The sequence below is a fragment of the Mesoplodon mirus genome (assembly GCF_964341445.2).
Source record: "Mesoplodon mirus genome assembly, chromosome: 3".
Classification (NCBI taxonomy): domain Eukaryota; kingdom Metazoa; phylum Chordata; class Mammalia; order Artiodactyla; family Ziphiidae; genus Mesoplodon; species Mesoplodon mirus.
Window position 1 is genome coordinate 31546423 of NC_138978.1, and position 13777 is coordinate 31560199.

Genomic DNA, 13777 nt, shown 5'->3' on the forward strand with positions numbered 1-13777 from the left:
TGGAAGTATATGACAAGATTGAAAGGGCAAAGGATAAAATGTTGCATGTCCAACCAAACTTGGAAAGATTTATGACATTTTGCCAAGGCTTGGAAGAGATACTTATTCTGTATCATAAGTTATATGAGGAAAAGAAGGAGGTAAACACTGTCTTACTTCCTTGGTAAGGTTTTTTTTTTTTTTTTCAAAATTTATTTTATATATTTATGTTTGGCTGTGTTGGGTCTTCGTTGCTGCATGTGGGTTCTCTCTAGTTGCATCATGCGGGGGCTATTCTTTGTTGCAGTGCGTGGGAGCACGGGCTCTAGGCGCACGGGCTTCAGTAGTTGTGGCACGTGGGCTCAGTAGTTGTGGCTCGCGGGCTCTAGAGCGCAGGCTCAGTAGTTGTGGTGCACGGGCTTAGTCACTCCGCGGCATGTGGGATCTTCCCGGACCAGGACTCAAACCCGTGTCCCCTCCACTGGCAGGCGGATTCTTAACCACTGCACCACCAGGGAAGCCCTCTTGGTAAGGTTTTTACAAAGAAACAAAATACTGATTCTCAATGTTTCTTATGTTTTAAATTATAAAATAGTAAATATTACACAGTATTCTTCATTTCTCTATACATTTTAGCTAACAGTAAAAGAGTCTTAAACAGAACAATGTAATTTTTTCCCTTTAATTATTCAGATTGCTTTGCTTGATTTCAGATTGCAAAGTCATTTTTATGGTCTTGCACTACAGTGCAAAGTGAGCACTTCCTGTATAAAAGTATGTTTTTCCCATAAGAAATTTGTTATATTTTCCAAGTTGATAAAGTGATTATAAAGGTTATCAATAGGAATAAACTTGAAGCTTTCAGTAAAGGATGTTTGAATTGGAGTAGCAATAGGGAAAAAAGACTAGCATTACAGTTGTGGGGATGAGGGAAGAGGATTGGACGTTTAATTTGGAGTGGTCTGTTGCAAGCATAAAAACTATTTGATGCTCCTGCTTAATTTTTGAGATACTTGCAAATTTTAAGGTAAACTTAGGATGTTTAAGTTTTTAATATAAAATGAGTTTTAAATACTTATTAACTAGTAAAGGTAATTCTTTTGTTCAGCAAACATTTATTGATCTTCTGTATGTTAGGCATTGTTGTTGTAGGTGCTAGGCTTACAGCAGTATGGAACCAGACACAGATCTCTCTAGACTCGAATATACTTCAACTTTCTTCCTGCTCTGAACTGCTAAGAACAGATACTACACTTGATCTTAGCCGAAAGGCCGAGAAGTGATTCCCTGCTTTGAGAAATGTGGAATCTCTAATTCTTTATGAGTCTTGATTTCATTTAGGTTCTGTTGAAGGTAGCTAGATTATTTTTACTTTTTATATAACTTTAAAGGCTTTTGTGAAGACAGTGTTTATTGTTCCTTTTTTAGATAGTCTCCAAAATGGGGTTACAACTCCAGGTTTATATAACCCCTGTCAATGGGACATTTCATGATACAGCTTCAGAGATGTGGATGAGTACTTGATTTCTTACAGAATCCCCAACTTGAGAGTAAAGTTTTTATAGTTGCTGTCATAGACGCATCTGTAGGTGTAGAGCTGGGAAAGAGTTGTGAATTCTACCTTGTTCAGGATGTTGGATGTTTGTGGATTATGTGAGATTATGGCATCGTTAAAGAGTTGTAACTTTAGTTTAGGCATGAAGGCTGAGTAGGCATTAGCTATTGATTTTAAGACTGGAGAAGCTTAAACACTGCACAGTGGTCTAGAGAGATGAAACTACGTGATCGATTGGGTGAGCTGTAGGTCATTAGCTAGAGCATTTGCTTTGGGGATGGGGATGTAATGGGTATATGAAGGCAGGAAAAGATGAAGCAGTAGAGGAAGTAGGGCCAGATTGTGGAGGGTCAGAAATTTGGGCTTTTTTCTGGGGAGCCTTTTTCACAGCTCTATGTGTGTGTACTTTTAAACTCTCAGTACCTCCATTTCTTCACCTACAAAGTAGAGGTGTTAACTGTACTTACTTGATGAGATTTTGAGGAGGTTAACTTGAATTGTCATGTAAAGTGCTTGAAAAAGACCAGGCACAAGGTAAGGTTCTTGCTAAGTATTGACCACTAATCATTATGGGTTTGTGAACCATTGCATCAGGTAATCTAAAAAATTCTGTAATCAGGCAGTTGATAGAAATGATAATCACAAATGGTTAATAACTATATGGAAAGATTCTTCAAAATTTCGAAAATGAAAATGAAAGCAATTAAATGTAAATAAAACAGCAAAATGCAAATTTAAATGAGATAACATCTTTTTCCTACCAAATTGAGGATGATGAATAAAACTTCATGCCAAATGGTGGAAAAGTTCTATAATATATTTGGAAAAAAATATCTGATCACAGAACTCTTTTTTCCTTAGAGCCCCTTGAAGGTTTTGCATAACAGATACTGAGAAATGCAAAGTTATGATATTCACTTTATATAAAAGATATTGAGAGATTATACAACACAATGTGCTAGGGCCTGTAGGTATCCCACGATAAAAAAGATTTATCTAGAAAGTGATACTGACACATACATCAGTTAACTGTGCCACAAGTGACTGTAAATGAAATATGAATCAAGTGCTACAGAGAAGGAGTCAAGAATTCTAAATGGGTTCTCAGAAAAGGCCTTATTGAAGAGCTGTATTTTAAAGAAGCATTGGAGAGAATTCCCTGGTGGTCCAGTGGTTAGAACTCCACGCTTCCACCGCTGGTGGCTCCGATGCAATCCCTGGTTTTGGGTAACTAAGATCCTGCAAGCTGCGCGGCACGGCAGAAAAAAAAAACAAACCCAAAAACCCAGCAGTAGCATTGGACTTTTATCAGATAGAAGTCATTCCCAGTAGAAAGAAAACAATATGAGAATGGTATGATGAGGACTTTGGGTAGGAGTAGGAAATAACCTTACTCCATAGAGTAATTTTCAGAACACGCATCTTCCTTCTTGCCATCTCCTTCAGTTTTTTTTCTTAGGATAAAGTCCAGTGTCTAAACATGACTAATACTTAGGGTGACCAAACTGAGACTTTTTTTTCTTTGCTTTTTTTTTTTTGGCTGCACCCTGTGGCATGCAGGATCCTTGTTCCCTGACCAGGGATCAAAACCTGCGCCCCCTGCATTGGAAGCGGGGAGTCTTAACCACTGTACTGCCAAGGAAGTCCCAAACTGAGACACTTTTGAGAGTGAAAGGGAGCACATTAACAATTACATGGGGATGATAGGCCTAAGCTGAGATGCTTTTGGCTAACTGGAATATGTGGTCACCCTGTCTGTGAAGAATGTCCAGTGTTTGGCCCATGATTTGTCATCAGCTTTATTTTACAGTGCTGACCTGCTTTACTCCCAGAATTCTTATCCACCTAGTCTTTCTGATTTTTGAATTCTCTATTTTTTCTCCTGCTAAGAACCTTTACATTTGCTGTTCTTTTCTTGAACGTTTTCTCCCATCTTTTCACCTGTTTTAATTCTTAGTCATCCTCGAGATCTTAAATTACAGAACAGTGCTTCTTTGTCTTTCCTGACCTCCTGTATAGGTTAGCTCATCATGGAGAGTAGTGGTTTATCTAAAACCCTAAGATGTGTTAGAAATATAAATGATAGTTCTTACTACTGATCAGTTGAAGAGAATGGAGGAAAAGTTTTGAGAGTTCTTGTTTGACTTCCAGGGTGTTGGGGCTCCTACTAAAATGAAAAAAAGGTGAAAAGAGTAGGTTTTAGAGAAGAAGATGCTGAAGCACGTTTGATAGTTTTCAGTATCTGCTTAATCATTGAAAAATCCACCTTCAGCTCCCTGAACTATTTTACAGCTATTGGTCTGTTGTTTAGTTTTCATTGAATAAGTTTATCATATAAACTCTCAAATTGTTACAAATATTAAAAACAGTTTGAGAAAAGTGTTTATGGTATTAGGCATTCTAGCAATTATGTCCAGGGAATTTGTGAAGTTGTATGGAGGATCAAAGAGAAAATTAACTTTTTTTTTTTTTTTTTTTCCCCGGTACACGGGCCTCTCACTGTTGTGGCCTCTCCCGTTGTGGAGCACAGGCTCCGGACGGCGCAGGCTCAGTGGCCATGGCTCACGGGCCTAGCTGTTCCGTGGCATGTGGGATCTTCCCGGACCGGGGCACGAACCTGTGTCCCCTGCATCGGCAGGTGGACTCTCAACCACTGCGCCACCAGGGTAGCCCAAATTAACTTGTTTTTAAATAAAAATTATTGGCTTAGGATCCAATAAGTTTCTTTTTTTTAAAAAATTATTTTATTCTTGGCTGCATCGGGTCTTAGTTGCGGCACATGGGATCTTCATTGCAGTGCGTGTGCTTCTGTCTAGTTGTGGTGTGTGAGTTTTCTCTCTCTAGTTGTGGCACGTGGGCTCTGTAGTTTGCAGCATGTGGGCTCTCTAGTTGTGGCACGTGGGCTCTGTAGTTTGCGGCATGTGGGCTCTCTAGTTGAGGCACGTGGGCTCAGTAGTTGTGGCATGTGGGCTTAGTTGCCCCATGGCATGTGGGATCTTAGTTCCCCGACCAGGGATTGAACCTCTGTCCCCTGCATTGGAAGGTGGACTCTTTACCACTGGACCACCAGGGAAGTCCCAATAAATTTCTAACTGTGATTTTTTTTTTTGGCCACGCCACGTGGCATGTGGGATTAGTTCCCTGACCAGAGATGGAACCCGGGCCCCCTGCAGTGGAAGCGCAGAGTCCTAACCACTGGCAACCAGGGGATTCCCTCTAACTGTGATTTTTTAAATGTTTAAATTCTTTTCTGCAGGTGGCTGTGGGTGGTGTTTATCAATTCACAGTATACTGGGATTTTTAATTCCTCCAGGGTTAGGGAACTTGAGTGTTCTGTTTTGTAAGTAAAAATATAGTTTATCTCCAGTGCTTAATTTTTGAAATACAGAGGGCTGAAACATTTGCCCAGTGCTTTCCTTTTGTTTTAAGCAGTGGACACATTTTTACAAGTGAAATGTTGTAGTGAACCCTAATTTTTAAAACAGGGGAAGATATCTTTTATTAGTGTAATCATATTGCTCACATTTACTGTATATTTACAATTTGCTAAGTACCATGCTAAATGCTTTTCATTTAATCATCCTAACAATCCTGGGAAGTGTAAGTATCACTATATCTATATTTTGTGGATAAGGAAATTTGAAAGTAAAAACCTCTTAAAGTTATTTATTTTATAAATTTAAATATGAACAGTTATATTTTTTTTTGTTTTTTTGTTTTTTTTTTGTGGTACGCGGGCCTCTCACTGTTGTGGCTTCTCCCATTGCGGAACAGAGGCTCCGGACGCACAGGCTCAGCGGCCATGGCTCACGGGCCCAGCCGCTCCGCGGCATGTGGGATCTTCCCGGACCGGGGCACGAACCCGTGTCCCCTGCATCGGCAGGCGGATTCTCAAACACTGCGCCACCAGGGAAGCCCTAGTTATATGTTTTGAATGGGTAGAACCTATGAGACTATTTTGATAACTAAAAATGAACCGGTAATTTTTTGTCTTAAATTAATATCTATATTCATTTATTTTTAAAATTTTAATTTTAGGTTTTATAGTATTGAGAAAATCCTTGCCCATACGAAATATTTATTATGGATTTTAAAAAATATATTTATTTATTTATTTGGTTGCACCAAGTCTTAGTTGCGGCAAATAGGTTCCTCAGTTGTGGCTCCAGGGCTCCTTAGTTGCGGCATGTGGACTCCTCAGTTGTGGCACGTGAACTCAGTTGCGGCATGCATGTGGGATCTAGTTCCCTGCGTTGGGAGCTCGGAGTCTCATCCACAGTGCCACCAGGGAAGTCCCAAAGTCAGCTTGGCTTTTAAGTCCAATTAAATCTTTCATGAAACTTGAGCGATGAGTAGTACATTAATTTCAAAGCTAAATTACTATTTGTATCTAATTTCTTATTTATAAATATACAGGCTGGACAAGAAGCACCCAAACACATTTAGCCAAATCACTATATTGTAAAAAAGCTAGGTCTTATTACTTGTACCTTTGTTGTCACCCCATTGGTGAGATTATAGGCCAAGCAGGTGTTCTGGAGTCCTGATGGAGTCCATAATTGAGAGTGATGTTAGTGTTACCTGCTTGTGCAACGTTAAGTGAGTAGTCACCAGCAGGTTTGAATTAGAACAAATAAAAACTCAAAAAAACCCACACAACCCAATCAAAAAATGGGCAGAAGATCTCCATAGACATTTCTCCAAAGAAGACATATACATGGCCAATAGGCACATGGAAAGATGCTCAACGTCACTAATTATTAGAGAAATGTAAATCAAAGCTACAATGCGGTATCACCTCACACCAGTCAGAATGGCCATCCTCAAAAAGTCTACAAATAATAAATTCTGGAGAGGGTGTGGAGAAAAGGGAACCCTGCTACACTGTTGGTGGGAATGTAAATGGTACAGCCACTATGGAGAACAGTATGGAGGTTCCTTAAAAACCTAAAAATAGAGCTATAATATGATTCAGCAGTCCCACTACTGGGCATTTATCTGGAAAAAAACCATAATTTGAAAAGATACATGCACCCCAATGTTCACTGCAGTACTATCTACAATAGCCAAGACATGGAAGCAACCTAAATCACCATCAACAGATGAATGGATAAAGAAGATGTACATATATATAATGGAATATAACTCAGCCATTTTAAAAAGGAATGAAATAATACCATTTACAGCAACATGGATGGACCTAGAGATTATCTTACTAAGTGAAGTAAGTCAAAGATAAATATCATATGATATCACTTATATGTGGAAACAAAAAATGAAACAAATGAACTTATTTTCAAAACAGAAAGAGACTCAGAGACTTCAAAAACAAATCTAAGGTTACCAAAGGGGAAAGGTGGGTGGGAGGGATAAATTAGGAGGTTGGGATTAACATACATACTACTATATATAAAATAATCAACAAGGACCTATTATATAGCACAGGGAACTCTACTCAATACTCTGTAGTAACCTATATGGGAAAAGAATTTGAAAAAGAATAGATATGTGTATATGTATAACTGAGTCACTTTGCTGTATACCTGAAATTAACACAACATTGTAAATCAACTATACTCCAATATAAAATAAAAAAGATTTTTAAAGAAGAAAACAACAACAACAAAATCAAAATGAGTCAAAGATAGACTCTCCCTTAATTGATGCTCTGCCTTATCAAGAAGTTCAAATACATAAAGAGGTTAGCACTAAAATGAGGTAACCTCATCACACAGGAAATTGTACTTGAGGGACTTCATTGTATTAAACATATTATTTATTTAACACATTTGAATGTATATTTTAAAAATTACTCTTTAAAAAATACGGGTATATGCCCACATAACATCTCCCTGTTAATCTTGTTTCAGTAGTGCCTTTTGGTTTTTAATACCTAAACTTCATAGCAGTATTTTTCTCAATGTGTTTTTAAAACAGCTTAATAGAGATGTAATTCACATGTCATGCAGTTCACCCATTTAAAGCGCATAATTCAGTAGCTGTATTTTCACAGTTGTGCAGCCACATCAACGTTAGAACATTTTCATCACCAGAAAAAGGAAAGGCAGTATTGTACAAAAAGTGCATTATCTTCAAATACTCGGATCCCCTTCTTTCTTTTTTTTTCTTACATATTTTAATTTATTTTTAAAATTTTTATTGGAGTATAGTTGCTTTACAATGTTGTGTTAGTTTCTACTGTACAGCAAAATGAATCAGTTATACATATACATATATCCCCTCTTTTTTGGATTTCCTTCCCATTTAGGTCACCACAGAGGACTGAGTAGGATTCCCTGAGCTGTACAGTAGGTTCTCATTAGTTATCTATTTTATATGTAGTATCAATAGTGTATATATGTCGATCCCAATCTTCCAATTCATCCTGCCACCCTCGGATCCCTTTCAGTGCAGACAAATGCTTTCATTCTTTGGCTTGCAGAGTCACATCTCCCATTTCCCTTTTATTCTAGAGCATAGTTCATTGAGTGGAATGGTAGGTAGAATGACCTTTACTATTTCTTTTCTTTGCTTTCCTCTTCAGTGTTCATATCATTAAATTCAGTTATGTTAAATGTGTTTAATGAATCACCTGCACTATAATTTTTTATTTTCTCTTTTTGTTTGCTTTTGGAAACTCTGAAATTTCACCAGGATGTATCTTTTTTTTTCGCTTTCTCTTTGTTATTTGGTGGACCCATTCAATCTCAAATATTCATTTATTTAGTTCAGGGAAATGTTCTTCTGTTATTTCACCTGTCTGTTGTTCTCTTCTTTGGATTTGCCTTTGAGATTTCTGTTACACCTAATCGTTTAATCTTCCATGTTTTCATATAAAATATCTTCCAAGTCTTTGACTTTTTTTTGGAAACTGATTGATAACTCTGTCGTTAGCTTGTCTGGTAAGATTTTTATTTTTGCTGCCATTTTCTTGTTTCCAAATATTTTCTCATGTCTCCTTTTCATGGCCCATTTAAATATTTTCTCATATTTAGTTTTTTGTATCAGTAGCCTCTCAGATATCTCAGATATCACTTAAAATATTTTTTAGAAGTTTGTTTTCTGTAAATTGTTTCCTTCTGGAGTGGTTATTCTGTTTATTCACCTTGGGCCTTCTCTTTCCCATAGTTAATTTCTTTCAGAAACCTGGGATCCTCGTCGTCTGTCTGTTCACACTTACGAGTGTTAGCTAGCTGTTGTGTTGTGTTTCATCTGTCATTACATAGGTAGCTAGGTAGTTCTTTATCCCTGAAGTTTTTCCCTTGACTAGGGAGATTCACTCTGTAGCTTAGTAGGCGAGGTTTATCACAAAGCTGACTTGCTTCTGTTTTTGCCTCATTGATGAGTAGGAGGTAGAGAAGCAGGAGGTTGGAATGCTCAGACTTGCCAAAGTGAGGAGGCCTGTAAAGACTAGGAGTGAAACATGCTAGTAGTGTCTTTATTAGCTTCTGGGTGGAGTTGCCGCTGTTTTACGTTTTTACCCCCATGTCTGTTTTAAAGGCCTGAAATTACGTCAGAGTTGGCTCTGCTTCTGTCTTGGGCCCTAACATACTCAAAAAGGAACCATTCCTGTGATATGGCTTACTTTCATTTAAAGAGAAGCAGAGGGACTTCCCTGGTGGTCCAGTGGTTAAGGATCTATCTTGCAATGCAGGGGACACTGCTTTGATCCCTGGTCAGGAAACTAAGATCCCACATTCCACAGGGCAACTAAGCCCGCTCACCGCAATGAAGAGCCCGAGTGCCACAACGAAAGATCCCGCGTGCCGCAACTAAGACCCGACGTAGCCAAAAAATAAATAAATAAATATTAAAGAGCAGCAGATTTCTGGCTTTAGCCCAAGAGCAAAACCTATTGATGCTGGTTGTTCTGTTCAGTTTTTTTTTTAATTAATTAATTTTGGTTGCGTTGGGTCTTCATTGCTGCACGTGGGCTTTCTTTAGTTGCCTCAAGTGGGGGCTACTCTTCATTGGGTGTGTGAGCTTCTCATTGCAATGGCTTCTCTTGTTGCAGAGCACAGGCTCTAGAGTGTACACTCAGTAGTTGTGGCGCATGGGCTCAGTAATTGTGGCTTGCAGGCTCTAGTGCACAGGCTCAGTAGTTGTGGCACACAGGCTTAGTTGCTGCGCAGCATGTTGCATCTTCCCGGACCAGGTCTCGAACCCGTGTCCCCTGCATTGGCAGGCAGATTCTTAACCAATGTGCCACCAGCGAAGCCCTGTTCTGTTCAGTTTTGATTAGAAGTTTTATACATAGTTCTTAATAATAAGTGTTGTTAGTTCTCAGTAAGTGTTGGCTGTGTTTTTTATTATTATTATTACAAAAGTATATGATCCTCTGTATTTTGTGATAGAAAAGTGATTTTTGAAAAATAAGTAGCTTTTTTGAATCACTTTTTTGTACACCTGAAACATTGTAAAACAACTATACTTCAGTTTTTTTAAAAAAACTTAAAAAAATAAAATAAGTAGCTTTTTTATAGTGAGGGCATGTATTTATGTCTTCATTTTTGGGTTGCAGGCTTTGGCCTGAGAACCCTTTTATTCATTCTGAATTTTACTTTACTCTGTTTGGTGGTGTTTTTGTTTATGTTGTTGTGAATTCATATACTTTGGGTTGAAGATTACAGCTCTAAGGAGAGCAAGGAGGGACACTAAAGGGTATGAATGAAGGATATGATAATAATGTTACTTTTTCTTTTTTTGCTTTTTCAGTTTGAGCAGAAAACTGGTGCAGTTTTTGATGAAATTGTAGAGAACTGTAAGTACCGTTCTAGAAAGAAACCAATCATGTCTTTAGATAGATAATAAATGTGTCTAGAGAAAACATTAATCTATAACAGTGATTAGTTAGGGCTAATTAATGTGATGGTCCAATTTGATTTAAGTTTAGATCTTATCACACCCTGTTAGTATTTTAATAAAGTTAATCTGAATTGTAAGAATCTTACTCTTTTCTTTAAATATTTTATTCTCATAGTTATTAATGTTGAAATATAGCCATGCTTTGTGTATGTGTGGATCATATTGAACTTATCACTCAGTAAAGGTTTCTACTTTGTTTACAGGGTCTCTTAATTTTCTCTTCATATTTTTTCCATTGTTATATGGTTTTCTTAAAAGAAACTTTGTTTCTTAGATTATAAAAGTAATACATTCTATTTTATAATACAAAAATGAATAAAGCAGAAAATAAAAGCCTTTACCATTCTCCAAGGAGAATCAGTTTTAAACATGTAATATATATCTTTCCAGACTTTTTTCTATGAATGTAAATGTATATCTCTATGTGATGGGTGGGGATTTATGTATCCTATGAATGTTGTTTTTGCTTTTTTCATACAACGGCCTAGATATATTCTATGTCAGTGGATATGGACCTATTGCATCCTTTCTAGTGGGTACTCAGTATTTTATTGTATGGCTGTACTATAAGTTAATCAGATTGCTCTTTTACATGTGTGTATATTATTTTCAACTTTTTACTATTACAGACAATATTAAGTATGCATTTCTATACACATCTTTGTCTACTTGCCGAAGTGTTTTTGTAGGATAAATTCTAAGGATAGACTTTTTCTTCTGTTTTATTGACATATAATTGACATAATGTTTTGACTTACATACATCGTGAAATGATTACCACAATAAGTTTAGTGAATCTAACAGTAGAATTGATGAATCATCAAAGGATGTTCATGCAGTTATTTATGAAGGATAAATTTTATCATCTAGAATTCCTGAGTCAAGGAGAATGTTCATTTCTTTTGTTTTTTGTTTACTTTCACCAGAAGGATCTGTGAGTACCTTCTTTCTCTTTGGAATTAGTTTGTTTATATTTTTTGAGTGATAACAGTTTTCAGACTACATGTTGAGAAGTAACTAGCTCTCCTGATCCTCATTGGGCTTAGTTATTGAATATCCTTTCTGTTGCATGTAAGCAAGAAAAATAGACTCTTGCTCGCTTATCCAGAAAAAAACTTGAGAAGTATATTGGGGTATTTCACAGAGTTTAGGGAGGAGGTAAAGAACAAGTTTTCCCCAGGGAACTCAGTGAAATGTGATTGTGGGCTTGCTCTCTCTAGTACTGCCAGAAAGCAGTTATGCTCCAATGACTTTTAGTCTTCCTTTTTATCCATTTTAGATTTTAAGTTCCTAGGAAGAAGATTATGATTGGGCCAGCTTGCATCCGATGTTTATCTTTGAACCAGTCATCTGTGGTCAGGGGGAACAGGGATCAAAAAGTAAAACATGGGGCTGTTAGAAGGTATCCCTCAGCCATTATGTCTCACTTTTAGCAAATAATTTTTGATTTCCTGCTTCTGGATATGCCTTTGCTCAAGTCTGTATACTAGTAATAGAAATTAATCAAATAGCTTTCTAATGATGGTTTTAATCTGATGCTTTGTTAAAGCTGTTGCAGTAACAACAATCTTAAAAGTGGTAGCAGAAATCTTAAGGCAGTAACCAAGCTGCTATACAATGGGTCTGTACACACAACATTTGGGGTTTATGTTTCTGGTGCCTGGTGCTTTTTTTGCTTCATCCCTGCAAACATTTTTAGGCTGGAGGTTTACAAGCAGGGGATTTTATGCCAAATGTTAAGTGCAAATGGTATGGTAAAGATTACCTTTGTCGCCCCCTTTTTGGTAGTTTATAATTAAGGGGCTGTTGAAGGCAGAGAAGTGACTAGCTTGGAAGAGGAGACTGGTCTCCCTCCGTGAAGGGAACTCAGGAACACAGACACCTATTCAGGAGAGATAAGGGCAGACTGCTACATAGATGATATTCAGGAAGTGCTTGATTCCAAAGATGGTCATTTGAGGCCTACCATTTTGTCTTGATGTCGATGTCCAGAAAAAAGAAGATTCACTGTTTCTCAGGCAAGTGCATCAAAATGTTTTGTGTAATACCAGACTTACCATATGTTCATTGCCCAAGACCACCAGGACGTGTGGCTTCACATATTTGGTTTTATAGATCAAGTTCAGCCCTTCTGTGGCACAATCCTTCTGAAACTTTCAGCAGACTATAGTGTCTGCTAATTGTTGGGACACATAAACTGATAGAATGTAACTCCATCAGTGAGGACTTTGGGAAATTTGGTTTAAACATGAAAAAGCTGAATTGACTTTCCAAATATGTAGTGTTTTCAATGAAAGGGATTTAAAAGAAAAAAGCCTTCAATATTTTATGCAAATCAAAAGAGAGAGTAGGGTTGTCCAACTTCTAGTTCATCATTTGGAGGATTTGTGCTGTGGATTATTCAAGATAACGTGGTGATAGTGGAAGTGACTGATATACAGTGCATTACCCTAATTCATGTTCCCTTAACCATTGCCAGTTTATGTGAAGTTTGAAAGAAGTTCAGATAGAATAGAGAGGGACTTCCCTGGTGGTCCAGTGATTAGACTCCACGCTCCCAATACAGGGGTCCGGGTTCCATCCCTGGTCAGGGAACTAGATCCCGCATGCCGAAACTAAGAGTTCACATGCGCAGCTCAAGATCCCACATGCCGCAACTAAAAAAGATCCTGCACGTGGCCACAAAGATTTCGCATGCCGCAACTAAGACCTGGTGCAGCCAAATAAATAAATAAATATTAAAAAAATAGATTAAAAAACATTTTTTTATTGAAGTATAGTTGATTTACAAAGTTGTGTTAATTTCTGAATTGCCCCCTAGTTCACTGGAATCACAGGTTTTGAATTATAATTGTTATTTGGTAGAAATAAAGGAATAATTGGTAAAAGAGATTTCTGTGCATTAATTTTGTATCCTGCTCCTTTACGAAATTCATCGATTAGCTCTAGTAGTTTTTTGGTAGCATTTTTAAGATTCTCTATGTATAGTATCATGTCACCTGATGTGATTTTAAATGGGATTTTTTTTTAAACTTTCTTTTTGAGATTTCATTGTTAGCATAAAGAAATGCAACAGATATCTTTACATTAAGCTTGTGTCCTTTTACCTTGCTAAATGCATTTATTAGTTCTAATAGTTTTTGTGTGGAGTCTTTAGGGTTTTCTCTATAGAGTATTGTGTCATCTGTGTACAATGACAATTTTACCTCTTGCCTTCCAATTTGGATATGTTTTCTTTTTCTTGTCTGATTTCTGTGGCTAGGACTTCGAATGTTACGTTTGAATAGAAGTGGTGAGATTGGGCATCCTTGTGTTGTTCCAGAATTTAGCAGGAAGGCTTTCAGGTTTTCACCACTGAGTGCTGTATTGACTGTGGGT

At 37.4% G+C, this 13777-nt stretch overlaps 1 protein-coding gene across 9 annotated transcripts in view; it reads left to right on the plus strand.

Annotated features, from left to right (window-relative positions):
• ZMYM4 (zinc finger MYM-type containing 4) overlaps nucleotides 1-13777 on the plus strand; it is a 181361-nt gene that overhangs the window by 69643 nt on the left and 97941 nt on the right. For 7 of the 9 annotated variants that reach the window (XM_082613599.1, XM_082613601.1, XM_082613603.1 and 4 more), the window contains one exon: nucleotides 10250-10295. The exons of the other annotated variants lie outside the window; for them this stretch is intronic. In XM_082613599.1, coding sequence (XP_082469725.1) covers nucleotides 10250-10295 — 46 coding nt within the window. The remainder of the gene's footprint in view (nucleotides 1-10249; nucleotides 10296-13777) is intronic. 9 annotated transcript variants of the gene reach the window in all.